This window comes from Phaethon aethereus, assembly GCF_964289735.1.
Source record: "Phaethon aethereus genome assembly, chromosome: 4".
In the NCBI taxonomy this organism is placed as follows: Eukaryota; Metazoa; Chordata; class Aves; order Phaethontiformes; family Phaethontidae; genus Phaethon; species Phaethon aethereus.
In genome coordinates, this window is record NC_138578.1 from 870,387 (window position 1) to 894,604 (window position 24,218).

Sequence of the window (24,218 nt, forward strand, 5' to 3'; positions counted from 1 at the left end):
AGCAGAGGGAGAACAGCAGTGAAATCTTGCCAACCTCTGCCATCGCATTATGCTGTAGCTGCATGTTGATTTAGCACAAAAAAAACCCAGAAGGATTTCAATTTATACTTACACAAATAATTTCCCTGTTTCTAATCGTACTTAATTACAAGGCTGTGTGAAACAGGCTTTTACATTATCTCAGTGTTCAACCGCTCAGTGCCTGTGTGACAACGCAAACGGGAAGGCTAAAAGAATTAACTGGATTCCAGGTGTGATATATATTACGTTAACCATTTGTACTAAACGAACCATTTCACATAAAAATCCCAGGTGATCAATACCAGCATCTTCCCTGCATTAGTCTGAAAACCAAAGAGTTGACTTTTACCTCGACAGTACTCCATGAGAATGAGTACCTCCCAAACGTTATCACTTATAGAGTTAACAGCACAATCCAAATAGCTCACGATATTCTTGTGCCCAGATAACTCTTTCTGAAAAAGAAAACAAAAGAGAAAATGCAGGTAACACTTTAGCACAAAACAATTTCTAACAACAAAAGACATTACAAGATTTCAGACAACCATTTATCATTTCAACTTAAGTTAGTCCCCACCTCACATCCACTGCTCTTGAGAAAATACCACGCAGAACGTTAAGGTCATCGCTGCCAGCAGCGTCAGAGTGACTGCTACATCTCAAAACACGATGCAAATACTATTCAGAAAAGAACATTTACGTGCTTCTCGTTGGACAGTGCAAACACGTCCCAACTGGTGCATTGTAAAGTGACTTTGTGAAGCGGTAATACCTACAGCGTTGATATTTAGGAGATACGGATCTATCAAGCTAACTGAAAACCAAACTCTCACAGTTATTAAAAAAGGTAGCTGGAAAAAAACAACTGTTGGTAACAGTTCAGACTATCAGACTACAAGTCTTAAAAAAAAAAAAATTACACAAAAGCAAGTGAAGGTGTCCCCAAGGCAAAAAAAAAAAAAAAACTTCTAAGAACTGTTTTCCATGTGGAATTAAGCAATGCTTCTTTCACATCTGACTATACAAGCATTGTCATCTGTAGTGCAGAGTTGCTGCCCATAAAACAGCTTAAGGTTAAAAGTATCTCTTTTATCAGATAATAGGTGCTGCTATGGTTAGAACAAGTGCAAGCTAGAAGTGTATGGAGATGGAGATCAACAGGTTTCATCGTATCTGCTGGATGGCAATATAACAGATTCTCTCTTGCCCACTCAGCAACTATTGACTTTTTTTTACCTGTCAATTAATCATAAACCCAAGTGTGCCTGACTAAATCTTCTAATTTCTCCTTATTTGCTAGTCACCTGCTGAAAAACAATAGTAACCCAGATCATGTAGGAGAACTCTGCTACAAGCATATCATTTACCTCGACACTGGACTGCAGCTTTGAGAACTTGAGTGCTTATGCCTACTCAAGATGACAATGCTTGTGGAAGCCACCGGCAGCACCATTCAGCTAAAGGAGCTGTGGCACACACAGGCCTGGAGCATTTAAGTTACCAGTGCACAACTACAAGAAATGACTTTTGCTTGGGAATCAGATGTACTGACCAAATTGACTGTGGCATCAAATACATTTTTCATAATTACTTTAGAAGAAGTTGATCACGCACCAACCCTAAACTCGGCATTAGCTTCTGAAGCTAACGGTGCAAAATCAGGGCCACGAGGTCAAAACAAAAGGTGATCTAGAAGAGAGTGTCATTTAATACGCATCTCACATACGTGTATTATAAATTAATACATTCTGCAGCTACAAATAATGGGCTTCTTACCATAATCGTAATTTCTCTCTTGCATGTGTTGAGGTCCGGCACATTATTAACATACATTCGTTTCAGCGCACAACGTATCCCACCGTGGGTACGTACCAGAAACACAGTTGAGAAGCCACCTGGAAAAAAAAAATTCCACGCAAATGAACCTACTTGAGTCTTTGGCATTCCTCTAGCCAACATCACTACATCCTAAGAAATGAGTAAGAAAGTCTATGTCAGTCACTGAGTGACAACTAACCAACACGTAAAAAGTTAAAAATTTGCTACCTCACTCCATTTCACGTAGGTTAACTATTCTTAACAAAAACATAAGGATCTTACTATTTTGTCACAACCTTAAACGAAAATATTTGAGAAGTATTGCCACATTCAAATAAACCCATAAAGCCTAGTGCTAACTCGATGTATTCAAATATCAACCCTTAAGTACTTTCAGAGTCGTCCGGAAACCTGAACAAAGCGAAGATCTGGAGAAGACCTTCACAATTCCTAAATCCCCCAATACTTAATAAAGGTTAATATTAAATTCCCTAAACCTACATTTTTAAAACATAAAAACTACAACACTAGGAAAAGATAAAGTCTTCAAAGATCCTTAAGAAGCCATGCGACTCTTCAGCATATCCTAAAGACAGGTAGAACCTCCCTGTAATCACAGATGGTGCAAGCAATCAGCTCTGAAGTAGTGTTTCTATTAAAACCCATACTAACTACACAGTTAAGAAAGAAACACTTTCCCACAACTAGTCCCACTAGGAGCATTCTCAGTCCAATGGCGGCATGAACTGTGAACCGTATACTCGAGCCCACCTGCCAGCACGAGGTTCTTCCTTTTCTCCGTGCGGGTAGAGGAGTATCACATAGACAGAAGTTATACACAAAAGCGAAGGGAAACTCCAAGTACCTGCAAACCCTCAAGTAAATCAAAAAGAGAAACAACCCTCTCCTGTTTTGTATGTCTTCTGTTAGTCTTAACTACTGCTCAAGGCCTCAAGCAGATCACATGAGCATCGCCTCTAGGTTCACACACACAGCTTTCCCACAGTTTTAGAAAAACTGCCTCACAGAACAGCTCACGTAAACCCCTATTAGCCTTAATTGACTGCTGTCTGATGGTAAGCCAACTATGACCGCCGGATCATTCAACTAGCAGAAACACTCAGCTATACCATCAGGACAGAAATACCTAAATTAAAACCATTCACTACGCTGATGATCGGGCAGCCACTTGAAACGCACACCTTCCAAGTTTCCCGATACAATCTGCAAGCAGCGTTCTTTAAGTATAACGTACCTCCTTCGATGCCAGCCTCAGGCCCTTCAACAAATGCGCGTATAATCAGTTACGAAACTCAAGAAGCTAAGCTGTATTAGAAAATTTTCAGGAAAATAAAGTTACCTATTATTTTTTATCTCAAGAGCTCACGAAGACAAATGAGATGCTACGCTGCCAAAATAGAATGACTGCCAATTTTATTACAAGAGCCATAATTCCACAAAATTATTATACTTCATCTAGTTTACATAGGGCCTTCTCATAACTTCAACAGGGCACCCGCTCTTAAGTTACTCAAGTTCTAATGCCTAGCTCCAGCTGGGGCTGAAATGATCCTACAGGGCTTCCCTAATGCCAGTCTGGGGAATTACATTGAGTGATACGCAGGCCTTTGTTAGCGGAAGATTTCTCCTTTTTTTTACTGTCCTCTCAATAAAAAGAGACTTCTTTTTTAAGCACTAATACTTGACCAAAAATATCAAGGAGTACTCAGTTAAAGCACAAAAGCCTAACGATTAGAAGACAAAAATCACTTGTCTTTTTAACCAGTTTGATCGCCTTAGAGTTCTCTACGACTAGCAGGAGGACAAGAACAAAACGCCCGATTCCAACTTTCCCTGACGTAACTGGAGCAGACATGACTGGGTAAAAAAAACCGGCAGGAAGCAGTAAAAAAAAAAAAAATCTCAATACTCAGACAACTGCTCTTCTTGCCATTAGGTGGCAATATTAACCAACACTTGAACCCCGAAAGAACCATAAAAGCAGACCTATTCCCGGTTTTTGAGAAGTAGATATGTGACCTTAAAGGGTTTATCACCGCTACAAAAATCTGCTCATCAAAAGAGTCAAGTGTCACAACTCCGGGAATCTTTATCCAGTAAACACCCGAACCCTTCAACTTTAAACCTTTTCAGTCATTTGTCATGTTAATCTTCTCACTGAAAGCACCTAGGCAAACAATCATCAGTGCTGTAAACACTTATGAAAACGCTCACTAAACACTGCTATCCAGACAGGGGGAAGGAGGCGAGTGCTTATGCGGTCTTGTCATATACAGAAACACAACCAGAAATATTAGGTAGTTGCTTGCCCCAGAGACCCAAAATCACACACTGACAGAATTGCACTTGCATGTGTCTGCCAGCGTCAGGGCTGGCATTTCACCAAAATATTCTGAAAGAAGCTGAAAATTTTTTTCTATTATCTCATATCAGTGAAGACAGAAAATACACTCAGTTTTCCGTAACACAAAGCATCCAAAAAAAACTTAAAACTGTCATAAGCTATGGCACATAAAGTGATGCTAAGTAAGTTCCAGATGTTAAGCCACCATCTCTGCACACTTCCGTTCTTTACGACCCACTGTGACGTTTGAAGCCATTTTGCAAGTTCAGCCCTCAGCTTCATATGACCTTGGCCAGCGAGACGGCCTTGTGTCCCCCTCTCCATAAACCTGGATCAACAGGTTGAAGAGCAAATTATTTTCCAGTGACCAACCTACCCACACATATGCTGCTAACCTTCCCCCCTGCCTTGCAACAAGATGGCCAGTCCTCCACACACTAATATTCTTTAAAATACCAGACCTGGCTTTTTTGCAATTCGGATAGTGTAACACACAACAATAATGCAGGTGTATGCATCCATGTTCTGAATGAACTTCTGCCTTCAGCAACACTTTCACTGCCGTCGTACTCCACATCACTTGCTGCTCTATTAAATCTAGAGGCAAAAGTCACTCAGATGTCTCAAGTATCTTCCAAAATCAGGCTGACCCGCACCCAGAGGCGGCCTCCTTCAGCGTTACACGCCTCCTGAGCTTGCATAGCCTTCTGAGCACTATAGCTTCCAAGCCCAATGCACAAGCGTGAACCGTTTTATGGACTACAAATCCACTCAAAAAAACAGAATAAGACCAGTCCCTCTCAAAGCAGTAGCATGAATACCCTGCAGATAGGCTCCAAGCAATACAAAGAAATAAAAACCCTCTCGCGAGTCCGTAACGAAGGACAGCAGTAAGGCCTCACTAAGTGTTTCAAACATACGCTCTTTGCCAGGAAAGAACAAGCAGCCCTGACCTCTACAGCTTTATGAGGTGCCAAGACACCAAAGAAGCTCATGTCCGAAAGAACAGGACACTATGAAGAAAATAGGGAAAGCAGGCCTTCTCCTCAAGGAAAGCATGACGTCATGAGAAAACAGCTCTTTAATACCCACACGCACTTCCATAGAGAGCACTGGGAAAAGTCCCTTGTCAGGAAGTGCCAAGCACCACACCAATGTGCTCCATTACCAGGAATTTTGATGAAACTCCTTTCTGTCACAGCTGAAGATGAACCCATGTCAAGAGCTATTTCCTGCAGCTCAGTTTTGATCACATCTTCACGTAGCAGGTAATAAAGACAGTGTGTTCTTGGAGCTTGGAGAGCACTTCTGTGATCCTGATATGCTGCTACCGAGCCACACAGCACCCTCTTCCACCCTGCTGCTCAATTCTTCTCTCACGGTGTACTGCTACAATGCCCCTAACTCCTTAGGTTCAGTGGTGTCCTATTAGGATAATTACAGGGCACTTCTCCAAAACATCAGAAACTCCCTCCTTAACGCAACAATGCAACTCCTTTCTCCACAGAGGCACCATCTTCTGTTAGTCAGTACAGATACCGTACTGCAGGCACATTCATGGCAGCCACAGACTAAAAGCATACACAAGAAATACTTTAGTTATGCCTAGAGAACACTATTCAGTTCTTCAGCCTAACAAAATTTGTATCTATTTGTGACAGCAAAGCCCTTAAAACAAGACAGAATGCCAACATTTGAAAGTTTGTTTCATCAGACTCCAAACACTGTGTGATTGTTGATAAGCTACGTCTTGACAGAAACTTATAATACAGTTATGAGGCCTTATGAAGAATTTTTGCTCAAGCAGTCAGTTTTTCTCAAAACCTCCACGTGGAGGCCACCGGCCACTACTCAACCTTTCCATTCCTAAAGCACCTCTGCATGAAAAGATGATGCCATTAATAAAGGTATCGGTTTCCCAGCAACATGACGAGAACTCCTACAACAGCTCATGTTCTACACTAGGCTTGCAGAGCATGGGTTGAAGGCCATCCTGATTCCAAGGAATTTAAACGGAATAACATCAAAGTGTTATTAAGCAGACATCTTTATTACAGCACTGGACGCATGGCGGATATCTCCTTCTAACGCGTGTGCCTTGAAACAAAAGTTCATCCTTTATATACCTTAAAGACATGACTATTCACACATTTTCCAAGAAATCTCCACCTCCCGGCCAATCTAATACATTTAAATAGCCAAGCGATTCTTTCTTATCATCCTTGTTTGAGCACTCCTGCTAGGATGTTTCTATTCTCAAGGTTCATTTCTCAGTCCCTGCTCTTAACTCTTCCTTGTTTTAATTCCATGAGACCTCTTGGTTCTACACACACGCAGATCCTTGTGATTAACTGTTTACACATAACTGAAATGTTAGCACTGAGGCCAGTATAGCCTAAGGACTATGAGAGTGGGCTGTTAAACACAATCACACACTCATTAGGCCAAAGGAATGTGTACAAAATCCAAACCGATCATGCAATCAAGAACCCTCCAGAAAGCACACAAAACTACAAAAGGACACTTACAAAGCCCACACCTGACTAACTACATATGCTAAAATAAACTCATAACTGTCCCAGGTCCTTGTTTCATCCGGTTCTCTTCAATCCGGTACGCTGCCACCACTTCATTCGCTCCTATGCTGCTGTCTCATTGCACCAGTCACTGCAGGCCCTGAGCTCAGCAAGAGCATCCCAGCTACCCGGAAGGTCCCTCACCTACCCCAGCATCCCGGCTGCACACCCAAGCCCTGACACCTGCGTGTGCTCGCTGGCCAGAAAGCACGGTGAAGTGGCCTTCCTGCTAAATAAAGGCAGTATTAAATGACAGTCATAATATATATACACAGTCACAGTTTTATACATTTTTTTTTTAAGATATGCTCTCATGTGTGTACTCACAAGTGCGTGTATTTTAATTAGGCGTACGCTACAATTCTCAGTCACGAACGCAAGGCTCTGAGACGCAGCTCCATCCGCAAAAGCGGTCGACAGATGTTGCCTGCAAGCTCTAGAGCTCATCATTCCCAAAAGCAAGAAGCATAAATATCTCCCTACTTTCAAAATAATCCCTTTCTATACACACACATTTTGGAGTTCGATATTTCCCCGCTTTACTGTAAGCGTGCAGACAACGCATTCCAAGGGACATACCACCGTGCCTTTTCCCACTGCCCACACAAATTCCCACTGTGTGGCAATCTGAAGATCAGCGCTGGTTTAGACAAGAAGCACCGCTTTCTTCAAACCGGCATCTGCTCCAAGGGCAGAGCTGTCAGAATAGCAGCCGTGAATCGCATACCAACAGGACATTTCAGTACACCCCACAAAAAGCAGGTCTGCTGTGCATACCTCTGTCTGCTAACTGGACTCTTAGCCCTGCCAGTGAGTAGGCACTCTCATTTTCCCCCCCCCCCTTCCTAGCACCAACAGCAGTCCAACTGGGCAAAAAGCTTTGACATAAGCACCTGAGACTGACATAGATTTTTGTGAAATTTTTTCTTATATAGTAACACCAGACATGCCCTGGTGCTATATGGGGATGGGTGGGAAGAGAAATTACTCTGGTGTTCCTATTGGGAAAAAGAAAAGCAGTTATCTTGCAAAGGAGAACATACAAATGCCAAATGCACGAATCACTTGATTTTTTTAGCCTTATCCAAATAATTACACCACCTGATACAGTGTGCAGTCATAACCAAAATGCACAGACACCAGCGATGCAAACAGGTACTAGCATTTTTAACGTGAGGCAGTAGTAAACCCTTAACTCCAGCAAACTTCACATACATACAGACTTCAACAAGTCAACTACACTACACTTACTCGTAATACAAAAGATCCCAAAAGCTTCGTACAGTACAAAACATTAACTCTATGCAAATATAAGCACTACACAACGTGCTACAGGAAACTGCCCAGAAATCACAGGAAATCCCCTCACACCAAGACAGCCAATAGGTGAGAATGACGGGCTGTGGAATACACAGGAATATAAAAAATTTCAGTCCCAAAGAGGTATCTTGGTATTCTTTTAAATCCCAAGCAGTATTCCTACGGCATTGACCATGACAATTTTTCCTCACAGTGCTGAAGTTACTATTCATCAAAAAGCCTTCACAGGAATTTTCAGCCACGCCTCTGACAATGCTGTCATGCCCTCCTGGCCTGTAAAGACCAGCAAGGAAGCCCAAAACAGTCAATGGATAAACATTTCAGCTGTTTGGGTGAAGTTCCCTGAACTGTAAATATCCAATCCTCTGTAAAGCCTCTGCTCTCCTCCTGTCCATCAGGCAACATCTATCTCTCTCAAGGAAAAAATACCTAAGACAAACAAGCCCAAGGCAAGCGTGTTTGTGTCAGAGCGACTAAGATGCCATTAACTAGGGAAGCCTGCACAGAGTCCAGGGGACATCATTTTTCCCGCGGTAATTGGCAGTGCGACTCCTTTCCGAGAAGGTCCGAGAGAGAAGCTTAGATCAAGCCCTCTCGTGCATGAAAAGACTTTCTACAGACCTCTATTCTGTCAATCCAGTATTAAGTGCATTAAAAAAAAAATTATAATTTAATGAGATGATACAGACTTCAGAACATTCTTTTTCTGTACGGAGCAAACTTGTTCTAGTCAGCTAGAGTCCTACAGCACTAGGCTGGATTGTCATCTTCATATACGACAGACAAATTCCAAATTTAGGCGCTAATATTGTAGACCTAGATTTAAGCAACTTGTCTGACAGCTGGCCGATTGGGACGCTCAAGCTTTTATCTAGCCGACAGCAAAAGGAGCAGACCTCACTGTCCCACATTAAAGATAGTCACGCCACTGATCCTACATGTTTCTCAGAGTATCCAGGTGACTTGCTATCCTTAGTTGACTAATACAATGAAAACACTGGTCCTCTGCCATCTTCTGACTGCCTGCCTCAGCTATTTTTCTTCTATAGAAACATAAATTTGCAAACTATTTGAATTGAATAGAGCTACTGAAATAGATACGCTCGCAATTTCTGCAACATTCTGTCAAGTTCAAGGAAAATGAAACCACATTGACCAAGTAGCTCATTTAATGCATGCTCTAAACAGGCAAGCAGTACATACACCCTCTAAGTAATACACACTACGCAGCCAAGCCAAAACACTGTACTACTTAAGGTAAAAACTGATCCCTTCCTTACCCCATAGTCTTGTTAGAAGAAATATGGAAAACCTCTCTACATTTCAGTTTTGAATCAAGCCACGCGGAAACTCGTCACAACCACTGTACTACTACTTACATTACGTTATCGCCTCCTCTTGCTATTCCCTGGGGAAAAAAAAACACCTAACACATTCTCCTCTACAACTGTACTTGAGAGATTCTTGCATTTAAGTCAACTAATACTTACCTCCTCTCAATAATGAAGAGAGCACGCAACATGACCAGTACATCATCAACAGTCCAATTATCTGACTGCGACTATCAAAACGTTAACCTCTTTTCACCTCTACATTCTGAAATCACACTGTAAAATAAATTACTTGACAGTATTACATGGGTCCATTATCTATTCTAACAAGAACTGAAAGTAGGACATGATGTAAAATTTCACGGCCAGTCACAATCCACTGGCCTTCACTCACAAAGTCAGCTCTACAAGTTCTAGGACTACACCCTCATGCAGACAGTTACTAACTGAGTTATTACAGAGGGAAGGGTACTGTACTTTTTTCGAACAAAAATCATGAGAGACACCTTCTCCCATAAACAGCACAAGTATTTATGTTTCAAGAGACTAATCCAGCCAGCTCCCAGCATCGGTAGGGACCACGAAAGACTTCAGCACAATGCTGAGTTGTCAGTCACCTAACACTGTTCACAGTACAAAGACAGAACAGCAATTGTTTAAAGGCATCTCACTAATGAAAGCAAATGGCATTCAGCTGGCATCTTCTAGTTCAGCACTCAGGGAACAACCTTCAAGCCCAGGAACAACAGCATCTTCCATAACGCAAGGGTCTTCAAGTTATTTTTGCTTTTGCCGTGTACAGTAATCCAACCAATCCATTCATTTTCTTCAAATTCTTTCTTCCTTGGTATACTAAGGAATTATACTTCCTTCCAGTATATTCAAACATGCTTTCTCTTTACAGAGCAGGTCAGCATTTTTAAAACACATTTCCTTTGTACGAGCCTACAATGCGCTATCAAGTATTACTGTTGAGTTTCCCATCCACAGTGCATCACAACACTCATAATCACATCCCTAACTTGTTTTTTTAGTATCTCCCTAGCCAGCATAAACCAGTTCTTGAATTAAAAAAAACAAACACTAAAACAAGAAAAAAAAAAACAAGGTCAAGAAATACAATCTACATTTCCAAAGCCAAGAAACACTTGTCAAGAGTGACAGCTGTTTGCAAGAGCGAGCGAGCAAGATTTTTCTCTGAGAGACATGACTGACACTTCCCTTCCCAAACAGTAAGATGCAAGAACAAACAGAAATTAATACAACAGAACGCTACCAACCTACCTGAACACTAGTAGGTGGGGTTTTTTTCCCCCGTCAAGGTCAAGAGTGTTGACTAAACATTTATATAACACATTATGCTGTGTAATCTAGGCCAGAACAGTTAATTCCATTCCACTGTGCCATTAAACCTCTAGTCTCTCATACTTTAGTATGCTAGACGTACCACATTACTCAAGATGGAACCAAGGTGACGCCTTCAAACAGAATGTGCTTCTTGCCCAAGTTTACACAAGAAAGCTTCTCAATTTGTCCAAGACATTGATAAAACACCTGCAACAAGCATCCGCTAGTATGGTTTAAAAAAAAGACACACCCCAAAACTTTGAACAGCAATTGCATCTTCAACATGCGGAAAGGTTTTTCACCCCCATCCCTCCCAATTTTCTTCGTTCACTGAATTCAACTCCATCTGTAGTTTATTCTGAACTGAAAACAGAGAGAGATTGAAAAGCAGGATGATGATATTAGCTGTGAATATAGCCTAGACAGAAACCGGAACTTACTCATTCTACAACACTCAGGCTATGATCAATAGAAGCCATGAATTCAGTTCACTTTATAGATTAACTGCAGATGTCGTTTGCTACGCATTTTCTAACGCACACAACAGTTTATTTTAAAAAGAACACAACTGATTTTCACTTCAATATAATAAACAAGTGTCAAAATAAAATGCAGTTACAGAATGGTTAAATCAGTGGGTACAGACACTTTATGTACCTAATACGCGACCACCACAAGTTTTTTTGGAACTAAACTCTGTTTTCATACTGATTAGTTACCACCCACCTAGGGGAGGAAAAAAAAAAAAAGGAAAACACAACCAAACACCTTTCCTTTCATTAACTCTTATTTGCTCTGCAGTTTGTGTTCCATTTTCCTTGAAATTGCTATTGTAGTTGTGATTTAAACATGCAAGTATAAGAATCCAAAGCAGAAAACGTCAGAGAATGGACCTATAACCTCACACATTAATAACTCGCTCACTCAATACCACAAAGCTACCATGGCACAGAAACAAGGCGAAGCATAAGGTTCCCAGCTTCAGCAAAATGGTAGTTCTACGGCATCTTGGACAAGTGCCACCTTTCGTAGCAACAGAAACAAAAGAGTCGCCAGGCCATGCAAAGATAAAACAAGCAATTCATAATGCTGGTAGCATTTCAGACTAAGGCAGACATCATAGGAAGATTTTCTGGTTTACTACTTTTTTAAGTCATCATATACATAGTAAACGAGCAAGATGAAACACTTAGCTCTTCCCTGCTCAAAAGACTCTATGTGGTCTCCCTCACATCTTCACATCCCAGTGTAATCACCAGTGAACTCACTGCCCGGTTTTCACTCATGAGCATCATCAAAACTGCACTGACTGGCTAGAATTAGTTAAGAGTATCTGAGACAAGTATTTGAGGCGATCAGTATAAGGATTTTCATTATCTCACCTCACCATCTTTAGGTGTCTGCAAATACTCCTATAGCAGATATAGGCCTATCTGGCATACGAACGACAGGGGAAACACTAAACTTCCTGAAGAGCAAAAGATCTGAGACGAAACCTGCTTATGCCAATAAATACAAATCTAAAAATATTTCAGCTAATAGTATTTCCTTGGCATCTGCATGGGGGCAGGCCGTTCTTAAAGCTCTCTGGTTCTCTGGTACATGCTGAATGTGCTTGAATACTTCAGTTTGCATACGAACAAAATACCTCTACTAAGACTGCTATCCGAATTATTTTACATAGCTTTTGTGCTCGGGATCCTTTCGGTCATAATACTTTCAAGCTTCACACTGTGACACTTGACGATCTAAAGACCGACACTGAAGCTTCTAAACTGTATGAACAGCTCATACAGATCATTTCAATGAACAAGCTATGCTGCAATGGCAACAGGATTCCGAGTATCAGAGTCTGGATTTTCAGATTCGTTTAAAACCTCCCGTACACCTACTGTGTTTCAAAGGAAGAATCAGTCGACAGCGATAACTCTGAACAAGGCAGCTAATTCGTTAAATGGCCCAGCCTGGAAGCCCGCGTTTTTAAGGGTTAGTCTCAAAAAATGAAAACGTTAGGACCCATCTACCACCTAAACCCAAAGACGTCCGTTGGGACTAAAGCCTCCTCTTTCCAAGGCAGCTATATAATTCAATGTCAGCCTAACAGAACAGCAAGTCGAAAGAAAGAAGTAAAATAGTTTGTTTGATGGACACGATCAAACATTTCCAGAAAGCACAAAGCTGGGAAGGTAATACTCTAAATTCAACCCAGGATTGGAGGAACTTGAAGGTGACATCTGCATGACTAAACCAAATGAGATGCGGCACATGGTATTTACTTTTTATCAGTGTCTGTACGGTTACACTCCTTTTAGAATTACCGTAACAACATAAGCTTTATTTTCCATCTTCAGAGTGCCCAAGGAATCCCTGGACAGCTCATTCTGAGAGCCAATAATCCCCCTGAGCCTTTCATGAGTTCTCATTAAGTACAATCCAAGAGACACTACCTAAGTGGTAAGTCACTGAAGCTGAACTCAAGGTGAAGGTCTCAACTTCACAGACACAGACCTCCCTCTATGGAGATACATCAGGGCTCCAAAGGACGCAGTTACTTCATTTCCTTCTCTCCAAAACTTTGGTTTTCCTGGCCATCACGTATAAAACAGAACTGATCCCGTGTCTAACACTGACAGGACAAATTTTATAGATGCTTCCTACTCTTGTCTCATCAAACATCTGCTATATTCCAAGTCAGGTCCTTAATTACTCTGCTGGCACACGTGTATAAGTACCTCATACTGTTTAATGATCTATTTGCTCTGTATAGGAGACATCAAGTTAAAAACCAAAATCCTACGAAGAATCACATTCTCCTGTGTTTACACCGCTGCAAACCAAAAGAGAACCATGCTCTGTCAAAACTCTTAAACAGCACAGACCAAACCCATGCACATTTAGCCGTTAGATGAAGATTAGCTCCAACCTGTGTTGCTCTAAAGCTTGTCTCTCCAAAGAAACACGGCTGTCATACAGTTTCATGCAAGCATTTCAGTAAATATCCAAAACAAAAAAACAAGAAAAAAATTTCGCATCAATTTCTCCAAATAAAAACATATTGTCTTTCAGCCTACGGGAACTGTGAAAGAACGTGTTATATTAATCACTTACTTTTGACAGTATTTCTGTTTTATAAGAAAAGTGGCAAAACGCTGCAGTAACAACTCATTAGAACCGCTCCTGAAAGCCAAGATGCGCAGACAGAAACCAGTCTAAAAAAACAGATTAGAAAATAAGAAGCAAAGCAAGTCAGTACAACAGAACAGGAATTAAACCAAGAATTGGGCCATTCTTATTTATTAGTACATAATTCTTAGCGACTTGCACGTTAAAGCTTAAAGGCGCCGCAGGAACATATTCATCCTTTAAAATAATGTGCAAGTTTGGAAAGAGTCCCAACGTATACATTATTCCGAGTAAAATCTCCTCAAGTCCTGGAGTATCAGAATTCCTTTCATAGTTTTGCATGTGGCAATCAAGGCATAGGGTATTACAGAAGCGACAAGTAAGAAACCATCGCAGGGACAGGACGTTCCAAACTCTACCCACATCTCTTGTACAGACTTGCTTTATGACTTGAGGCAAATCCCTTCACCTTCCTTCGTTACTCCATCTGCGGAATAATGACTCTCCCTAAGGGGATGCGGTGCTCTTCAAATCAATACCATCTTTGACACTTCTTGAAGAGCAAGACATAACAGGCTAGGAGGTGTTCACTCTCATATGAGTCTGCATAATAATTTTTTCAGTATTTCTACCATTCGCATCAGAAGTCGCAAGGCAGACGTAATGAAAATCAAGGCTAGGAAAAGACTATCAGACCTTGACAGGCACTACACCGCAGGTTTGCTAGTTTTTAGTTCCACAACACAGACTTAATATTTTCTAACACCTGTGTTCACATTGCTCAAGAACTAAGCAGCATGGGGTTTTGCTACTCAAACCAAAAGAAGCATTCCCCACTTAATCAAAGCAGACCCCCAGGATCAAGTAGGTTGTTTTGGTTTTTTTATTTCCCATAGTTCACCTGAACTTTTCTGAGCGTTTTCCTCCACACTGCTTTTGTTCAGAGACCCAGTTTCACAACTGACCCCACCCGTACCCAAGACATCCCACTGCTACTAGTACAAAGTAACTAAGCTTGACGAGCGTGAGCAAGGAACACGTGAAATCAGAGTAGATGAAGGGAAAGGTTCCAACCTTCTTAACCACTAGAAAACTGCTCAAGACAGTGAAATCCATTCCCAAGGAAAACATGTAAGCAGAGGAGAGGAATTCATCTTCCTTCCTTCTCAGCAACTAGAGAACGATGAAGAGCAAAACCAGAACCTAGCCCTTCAAGAGTTTCACATCCACTGTCTGACTTCTTAAGCAGGAGAGGAAAATACAGGACAAGCCATCTCTACCGTAGCAGTAGGACAAACTACAGATAACGTGACCCGCATCAGTGTACCACTGCTTAGCCTCACTGGGATCGGCCAAGTAGCCTCAGACTTTCAGCTTCAGGTATTACAAGTAGGCCAATACTGCCAGCATTTCAGGCAGCAGCCATTCATCCAGTATATTAACAGCTTCTAAGCTAAACTTAGAACACATGAGGAAAACCTGCCATTCCAGAGCAGATGCCTGCAAATCTAACCATTTCTTAGCAAGAGGGCAGCATCTCAAGCAGTCCAGATACCACTAGGTCACTGAGCACATCTGTGTTCCTGCTTAGTCCCAAACACGGAATAAAATTGCTTTACTAGAACCACCTGTTATCTGACCCTCTTACACTCCGTGTTTGGGCAGGCACCAAGCATTCATAGTGTCAGTTAACACAGCTCTGCTTACAAACAGCAACTCATTCCACTGTGGTAACCTACTTATCTAGACCATTACGGAGGCAAAAAATAGCCACAGCAAGTAAAATATAGCCCAAGGTTAAGAAATTAAACTGTTTCAAGAGACTTAAAAAGAACACTGTAAACCAAAACAATGCCAGCAACAAGAAACACAACCAAACTCATTACCTCAAACGCTTTTCCTCTGAACCTGAGGTGAAACCTATTTAGCAAGAAGCGAGACATTCATCAGACTGCGCGTGTGCACACATTTACAGCTAAAACAAACACACACCCACAGCTAGCAATATGTCTAAGTTCACATAGTTAACATGTATATGTTAAAGCATGCTCATTCTTCCCAGATGCAGGAGAGACCTAGTCCCATCTCTGGCATTAGCCTCAGTTCTGCACGCACAGGAGAACTGTACAAATACTTCCATAGCAGTTACATACTAGCTAATGCCTAACACCTCTGATATTACAGTGCCAGAAGCCCAGAAAAATGAACACCCTCTTCCCAGAATCACTGCTTTCTAGTTAACACCTATCTGAAAATGCATTCTATTTATATCAGCTAACAAAGTTTCTTATTTTCTATGTTGACATGCAAAATTCCAAAATCTAATTTAAGAAAAAAAAAAAAAAAGAACCCTTCATTAGAACCAACAACACACACACACCCCCAAAATAAGATCCTGCGCAGATTCTTTTAAAGCCAGGCCAAGTCTTCCACAGACAAAGCCAATATATTCTCTGTTATTACGCTGCCTTACCCTTTGAGGGTGTCCAGGACTCTCACAGCCAAAACACCTGCACACATGCACCCCTTTTTATGACTACTATAATATTTAGCATACTTTATAGAAACACATCTGCCAAAAAAGCATGTAGATGGCACATACATTTGTTTCATCTGTCTTCTGTCAAAATTTGGCAAAGGAAAGACAACTTGAGTTTGTGCATCATTTTAACATGACACTGCTACAGATCAAGCTGCTTCTCCTATATAACCTTCTGACTCCTGGCCACTGTCCCAAAAACTTCGCTCACAACTACTAGGTTCCTAAGTACTTGCTTAGTATTTAACTACTTGTGGGCACACAAACTTCAAATCGATAACATTCTCTAAAAAGAACGGAACAAGTATGTGCAGTTAACAGAAGCGTGATATTACATGCTCATGTACATGCAGTGCAATGCAGGAAGGAGTCTCCTTAGCAGTTGCAAAGAATAGTAACTTGACATCAAAGAGCGTTACACCAGGCATCCGTACGAGCTGAACTTGGTCTCAGCTGTACAACAAATGCTTTTGCCAGCCTACAGACGCTTGCTAACCTACTACTTTCTCCATCTATGTGAAAGAGATACAGGACAGCTCTGGAGAGTACACGGAGAACAGCTGTTCTCACCCAGTACCACCAAAGCTCAGTCAGCACACTAGTTATCTGACTAACAAAACTGCTTTACAGGAACAGGTATTTCTACCTGCAGCTTGACAGAAGACTAGCATCACATGCCAATACTCAAACTGCTTCACAGTTTGTTTTCTTTTTCATCACACCGAATACAGCGACACCCTGTAACAGGCAAAACAATGCTCTCGTTTCAAGTTATTAGCTGCCTTCATTACGCTTGCAAAGCCGAAAGACAAGTCCCAAGTACTAGAGCACAGGCTTCCTATCTTTCCTTACCCAGACATCAAAACTGAGTTCAGCATCTCATCGCCAGCCATTCCAAAGCTACTCTTCAAATTTTAAGACTCCCCTTCTTCCCTTAAGCAATTACTTGAACAAAAAGCTCCAGAAAAAAACACTTGTGCAAAAAGTTAAACAGCATGACAATCTACTAACGCACAGCACAAATTCTCACAAAACTGGACTTGGGACTCCTCTCCGTTAAGGTTCTGGTTTTCTTAGGCCTCGACTGGAACAGTACAAAAATAAAAGACCAACTTGAATAAAAAATGTCATCAAGTACTTGCACAGATTGCACGCTCAATTTAAGTAGGACGGTAGAGCTTGCAAGAAGCTCATTCCTTCGCTAGGTTGCCAGTAATGACTCCAAGAGGTTGCAGTCTGAAATAAAGGAGAATTAATTTCCAGTTTGTAAAGGGAAGATTCAAGGTTTTGTCCTCCTTATTGAGAGGTCTCTCTTCACTGAAAACTATGCTTTAACCATCATACTTGCTAAACGAAGCAAACCTTCTGAGCTACACAAATATTAACGAATTAACTTAAAAGCAATCATGTGAGTGGCTTTTTCCCGGCCTCTCTAGTCCTAGATATAAGGTCACTTAGAAAAACAACAGCTTCCTAAGATACAGCACCGGAAACCTTAATACCACACAGCCCCAAACTCACCATTTTATCAGCTAAAACCATTAAAATAACAGTATAACCGCTAGCACCCAACTTCTTTCTATATATACTAGGGCAAAGGAAATAGAGAAAGTTAGAGGACAAGAGCAGTACTGTGTCATGTTCAACCCATCCTATCCCGTGTTTGAAGACACAGAAAAGTTGAAGAGCAGCCTACTGCCTTTTCTAAACACAGCGACACTACCTACTGCTAGTTGACATCCAGTTTGGGTACTTCTGGGCAAGTTGCACAGGGTGTTACCCCATTTCTTCCATGTCAGTCTCTAGCATCTCACCTCCACTTCCAGAAGCAATGTGCTTGCTGATCGGAGGGTTAACATGGAAAGAAGTGTACTAAATGAGTCACATGAGAGTTTTGCTTCCTCCAAATACAGTCAGCCTAGTTCTTCCCAAAAAACAAGGTTTTCAGGGGCAACATCATCACGCTCTTCTGCTATCTTCACAGCACACCAGGCCATTCCTCAGCTGTAGCTAGGGTGAACTTCAGTATCATAGTGAAGTTGTCATTATTGGATAATCCTGTGAAATGCAGTTCAGTAAAGCTCACCCACAGCCACATTAGCATTCCCGGTAAGTGGGAAAAAAAAAAAAACCCACAAAAAAAAAAAAGACAACAAAAAAAAATCCTCACACTTCTTTCCATGACACCACTTCATTTACTTCACGGTTCCTTGCTGGAGATGACGCCAGCCATGCCGGTGGCACTGGTCCGGTATATGAGTTTACAACTACATGCTACGCGCATAATGCTTTTATCACAAAACAGAACGAGTACCCCATCCGAACATGCAAACTCCAGCCCTCTTACCTTCTCTGCAAAGTATAAACCCCAGATGGTCTAAACTTTCCAGTAAATCTTCTCCCTCCTCCTTTTAGTAAGGGACTGAATACCAGCTCGGGGGTTTTTTTTTTTTAAGCGCTTCCACCTTAATTAAGAGAGGTATGGATTTCCGCCTCTTTGGTGGAGTACTTCAAGATGACAGTGTATAGTGCCTCTATAGGCTGTTCTCTTAAAGCGAGGTGGGGGGGTCAGGACAAGGACAAACAACAGGGGACTGCTCCTTGACATGGAGTTATCCCATTTCTCTCTTCAACTGAAAACAGTCTAATTAAGAACAGGAAGTACCAGATATGGTACTAATCATCCCGGACAACAGCAGAACAGCCAGCGTGAAAAAACTCTTGAAACTGCGGTACTTTAAACAGCACGTCAAGACACACAGGACACTGCATGAGACTTTATTAGCTGTGCCACACAAGGGAAAAATACTACACAGGACTACTATTCTTTTTTTTTTTTTTTAAGATGCAGCAGCATATGCCCCATGATTCCATTAATCAATTCTGAGTAGGAAACAAAGAAAGCAGTATGATGAGCGTCTTTCCATGCCCACCAATTAGCTTCAAAGGCAAGCCAGTCATGTTCGTGACTGACACTTGCGAGTCCACTGCACATTTCATGTACAGTTGGGTTTTTTTGTTTTTCTTGGGGTTTTTTGTGTTTTGTTTTTTAACATCCGTAACTGTCTCTGCTTGCTTTACCTACACTCATTTAAAACATACCAACATACTAAATTTCAACACAACACCTTGCATGCCCACTTCAGTCTGCTCATCATACAAACACAACTTCAAACCTGGAAAAGTCTTTGTTTACTCACTTTAAACACCCACAAATCCTGCCAAGTAATTAAGACAGTAAAACAACTAAGTACCTTCCAAGGCCTAGTCTCATAGTCTCCAGAAAAAACTGTTTTACTTCAGGTCTTACACTTCAGTAGCTCCTTTCCCCTTAAGTCAATCCTAACAATGAGCTACTATTAACCCCACATCAAGACACATCTTTCTGCCTTCTCCTTATATAAACCCAAAAGTTTTGGGGAAGTCGCTAATTTTTACTTTCCTTTTCACTCATCACAACATCAACTGTTTTGCATTGACATTTGCATCAATTTAAAAGGATACTTCACACTTTGTCACGTCCAGTTGGCTGTGATTTCTGAGCTAGAAGGTCTTTTTCAATATCAAGTCACCATAACTAGAGTTCCCTGTGCACCATCTGCAACTCTGAACTCAGAAATCTCCGTATTTTGTCAGATTAAATTTTCCCAACTTAGGCTCTGTTGCATATACTTTTGTTCAACAAAAAGGTGCAAAGAGAAGGCCTTCACTCTGCCTGTATCAGTCATTTCTTCCACATACTTCTACCATCCCCTCAAAACGCACAGGAACTCATTTTCTACATCAAATCTTATTCCAAATTGATTGTTTTTTCCCCATCTCTGACAACTGAAGCTGAAAAACGAAAACCTCCATCCAACAACACGCTGACCATCAGGTAATGAAGGGTAAAAAGTCACCGCAAGACAGGTGTGTTTAAAACAAAAAACCCCATCTAACAGCCTACTAACTACCAGACTTCAACCTTTATACCTGCTTGACTCCAAAAGGATGCAGTCGCATTAGACAGCATTACACATATTTATGCTAAAGAACTAGATTATAATGCTACATGCTTTGGCCCTTTAAAACACTAGAAGAAAACAGTTTTATCAGAAGACTGGTGAAAAGCTTTTGAGGGCATCGGCTGTATACACGCAGGCAATCTACCAAAGATGCATTACTGCAGCCCGACAAAGTAGTTACGGCTTGAGCCTTTTGGCATCACTGCTGCCACTCGCTCGGGCTACGGGGAGCTCAAGTCCTTTGCAAAACCAAGAGCTAGCTTACTAAGATGGCCGAGATGCAAACTTTGTTAGGGGTGTAGAAGCAGAGACAGGGGTGTTAAAACAGTTTGAATCTGACAGACATATCATACTGCTAATTCTAATACCTTGTAAAAAAGCCTATCCATACCACACCACTGCTAACAGAACATTATATATTCATTCTTCAGTAAGCTCGTTACGTTCATTATATTTGTTAACTTACTAACGACGCTCCGTGACACAGCCTAAAAGTCTGATATGAGCCACTTCAATTAACTTGTAAATGGCATTTCATCAGCACTGATTAATAGGAACTAGCTGACAAGCCCAAGACCCTCAGTCAAACTGGTTTCAGAAAATGAATAAAGAAATAAATGCCTTACGCAAAGGGACTAGGAAAATAAAAAAAAGTTTGTTCTCCCCTGCGCCCTAAGGAGGAGGATGATTAAGCAGGGGATTTATATAGTATTAAATATTAATAGCAGATTGCCATATGACTAATACAACATACAGATACTTACTATTAATTGTTACTAAGTGAAGGGAAAACCTGACTGTCAAGAAGCACTTCCGAGATAAAAAGCAACTTTTCTCATTCAAAAACTACCGTGGTCAGTTAGGAGTACCGGAGTGCCAGCTGGACACTTAATCAGAGCGACCTGCTCACCAGTCACCCCAGGGCACACATCTGCTCGCCGCACACACAGCTAACCCAGCTGCTTCCCAGCGGTCAGAGGAGTTGTAAGAGTATCCTCCCCCAGCTCCCCCACTTCCCTACCACCTCAACCATGCAGTTATGCCACCTGTTCTTGTCGTCTCCTCTAAGCATTTTTGGGCCCTCCCTACTGAATAGCTCTGGTGCTGGCTTTGAAGACTTTTCCCGAGATGAGGCAGATCTACGCTGTCCTGACTCATAGCAGCTCTACTCCCAGGTATTCATGTGTGAAACACCACATAAAAACTGTAGAAAGCTTTCTACTTCAGTCTCACGAGTAAGGAAGCCCATTTGCAGAACATGCCACAGTTGAAATTCGTACCCCCCACCCCCAAGCCCTTAAGGGATGTGAGTTTATTTCTGCAAGCTACAGAAAAAAGAAAGAAAGAGAGTCATTTACAGTGATTCTTAAAACAGCATGTTATAAGAAAACTTTTAATAATACGCTAAACTGAACCAAGCACCATGCAATTCTTCGCCTTTCCACTGCATTTACGGGGTTTTTTGTTACCTCCTCAATTTGTTCAGCAGCCTGTTTTCAAAATTTTTTTAACAAGTCTCTACACCGCAACCAGCCCTGCGGAGAAATTACCTTCTGTCAGACCACGACAACTCTGAAGGGGCTCTCAGCAAGGACCACCCGTGTATGTCAGGCGACCAGGTAAGCAGTTGGCTAAGCCCTGACGTCATTTTCATAAACCAAAGACAAAATATTCCATTCTACACATTAAGTACCAGTTCTGCTATTCTACTAAAATTTTTTCGAGACAGCAATGAAAATTGAAGTACTACCTATACGTTTTTAATAGTATCCATATGTACTTGTTAAAAGCACATCTTAAATCTTAATCAAGAAACACACATAAGCAATCAAAGCTCACTAGTACGTTTCTGCATAAACTCGACTAAGCAAGAGAGATGTAAACATGACAAAGATAAATTATTTTACCCACAGCACCCCAACCATCGTGTCGTAGTGCTGCGAAATTCAGGAGCTACGAAGTACACAGGACTAGCCCCGTGCCCAGTGGCCTAGGAAAGGAATTATACTTCACACATTACAACATCGGCTGCCACCAACTATGAGAGATCAACGCTGCACTGCTCGCCCACACACACACAGAGTAAAACTCAAATATGGCTGTTTTGATGGTGGCCCGTGCCAGCGCCTATTCAAGTCGCACAACTAACAGAGTCTAGCCAGTTCTCCGACTACACAAACTCACGCAGCTCTTCGTCAAAACCCAACGGAGGTCCGACGGCATAAAGTGCAAGTTAACGACATTTACAAGTGAGGCACCCTGCAGCAAGGGGAAGACAGCGATTCTCCACCCCAGAAGTTGCTAGCGCGGCAACTTCACCCGTGACCCCGCCAGAAATCTACTGTACTCCTGCAAGGAAGATCATGGGTTTTATGTTTTGGTTGCTTTGTTTTTGGTTTTTTGTTTGGTTTTGTTTTTTTTTTTTTTTTTTTTTTTGCAGATTAGCTGGCAAAAGCCTACTAAGGGATTACACCGCCCTGCTCGGAGGCACCGGTTACTGGCCTCGGCGGCTCCGACCCCACCGGCTGTGGCCCAAGGAATCCCCGCCCCGCCAGCCGCGCTCCCAGGCATCTCGTACCGGTTGACTCACGACATGTCAGCAAGCCCAAAGCCACCTAACGAGCCCCCGGCAGCCGCCAGCAGCCGGCACAAAAAAAGCCCCAAACGCCCTTAGGCGGCTTACCACCGCCAGCAGCTATGCAGGGGCGGGGAGCCAGCGGCTTGGCGGCGGCGGGGGAGCCCGTCCCGGCGAGGAACGGGGCAGCGGGCCCCCGCCTAACCCCCGCGGCCTCTCCCTCCCTGCCCCTCGGCCCGCGCCCCGGCCCGACCCGCCGCTACCTTCCGCCAGCAGCTCCTCGGGGATGACCTGGTAGCGTCCGACGGCGAATACCTTGCCCAGGGCGACGCCGCTCGCCCCGCCGCCCCCGCCGCCGCTGCCGACACACGCCGTCCCGCCGCCGCCGCCGCTGCCGCTCCCCTCGGACTTGGGCATCCGAGAAAACTTCTTCATGGCGGAGCGGGGCCCCGCCGGGCCCGCGGGACGGGCGCCGGGCGCAGGCAGCTGCCCAGCCCCGCGAGGCGCAGGGTGGCCGAGGAAGAAGCCGCGGAGCAGGCGGCGGCGCCCGGGGTGTCTGAGGCGAGGGCCGGCCGGTGCCCAAAGGCTGCCGGAGCGCGGAGGGGGCTGCCCCAGTTCACATGTCGGCCGCGGCCCCCGCCCCGCTTCTCCTCACCCGCTCGCCCGCCACTGCCACTGCCGCCTCCCTGCACCCGCAGCGACGCCCGCTCCGGGAGACGGAGGAGGAGGAAGGGGGCGGGCACAGCCCAGCCACAGCCCCGCGGCGGCCGGGACGGGGGAGCCGGGAAGCAGCGCGCTGCCGAGAGAAGCCGCCTCGCCAGTGTGCGGCGCGACGGCGCATGCGCGGCCCCAGCTCCCTCACACACCGCCACAGCCAGGCCTTGCGCACCCCCCCGCGCCGCCTGGCCGGAAGTGAGGTTGTCAGCCTCGGGCGAGCACGTGGCGCGGGAGAGGGGGGAGCGACGCGCGCTGCGCAGCCCGACATCTCCGCGCGCTCTCCCTCCTGCCCCTGCACGCGGCGCGACCGTTAGAGGCTCCAACGGCCTCGCCGGGCTCGCGCCTCCCCTGAAGGGGCCGCGGGGCGCCGACCGACGGGGCCCGCCGAGGGAAAAACGCGTGGGGCAGGCGGGGCCCTTCGGCCTCGGCCGGCCTCACGGCGCTGATCGCGCTCCACCGACCCGGCCGGGTGCGGGACGTAC

The 24,218-nt window shown here is 43.4% G+C and overlaps 1 protein-coding gene across 1 annotated transcript in view; it reads right to left on the reverse strand.

Annotated features, from left to right (window-relative positions):
• The window catches only part of BMP2K (BMP2 inducible kinase), a gene marked incomplete at its 3' end in the record, with an annotated part of 58,188 nt that extends 34,375 nt beyond the window's left edge, over nucleotides 1-23,813 (reverse strand). Inside the window, 3 exon segments of the mRNA XM_081999749.1 lie at nucleotides 371-476; nucleotides 1,798-1,916; nucleotides 23,283-23,813. Coding sequence (XP_081855875.1) covers nucleotides 371-476; nucleotides 1,798-1,916; nucleotides 23,283-23,454 — 397 coding nt within the window. The 5' untranslated portion in view covers nucleotides 23,455-23,813.
• Nucleotides 23,814-24,218: the final 405 nt, after the last annotated feature.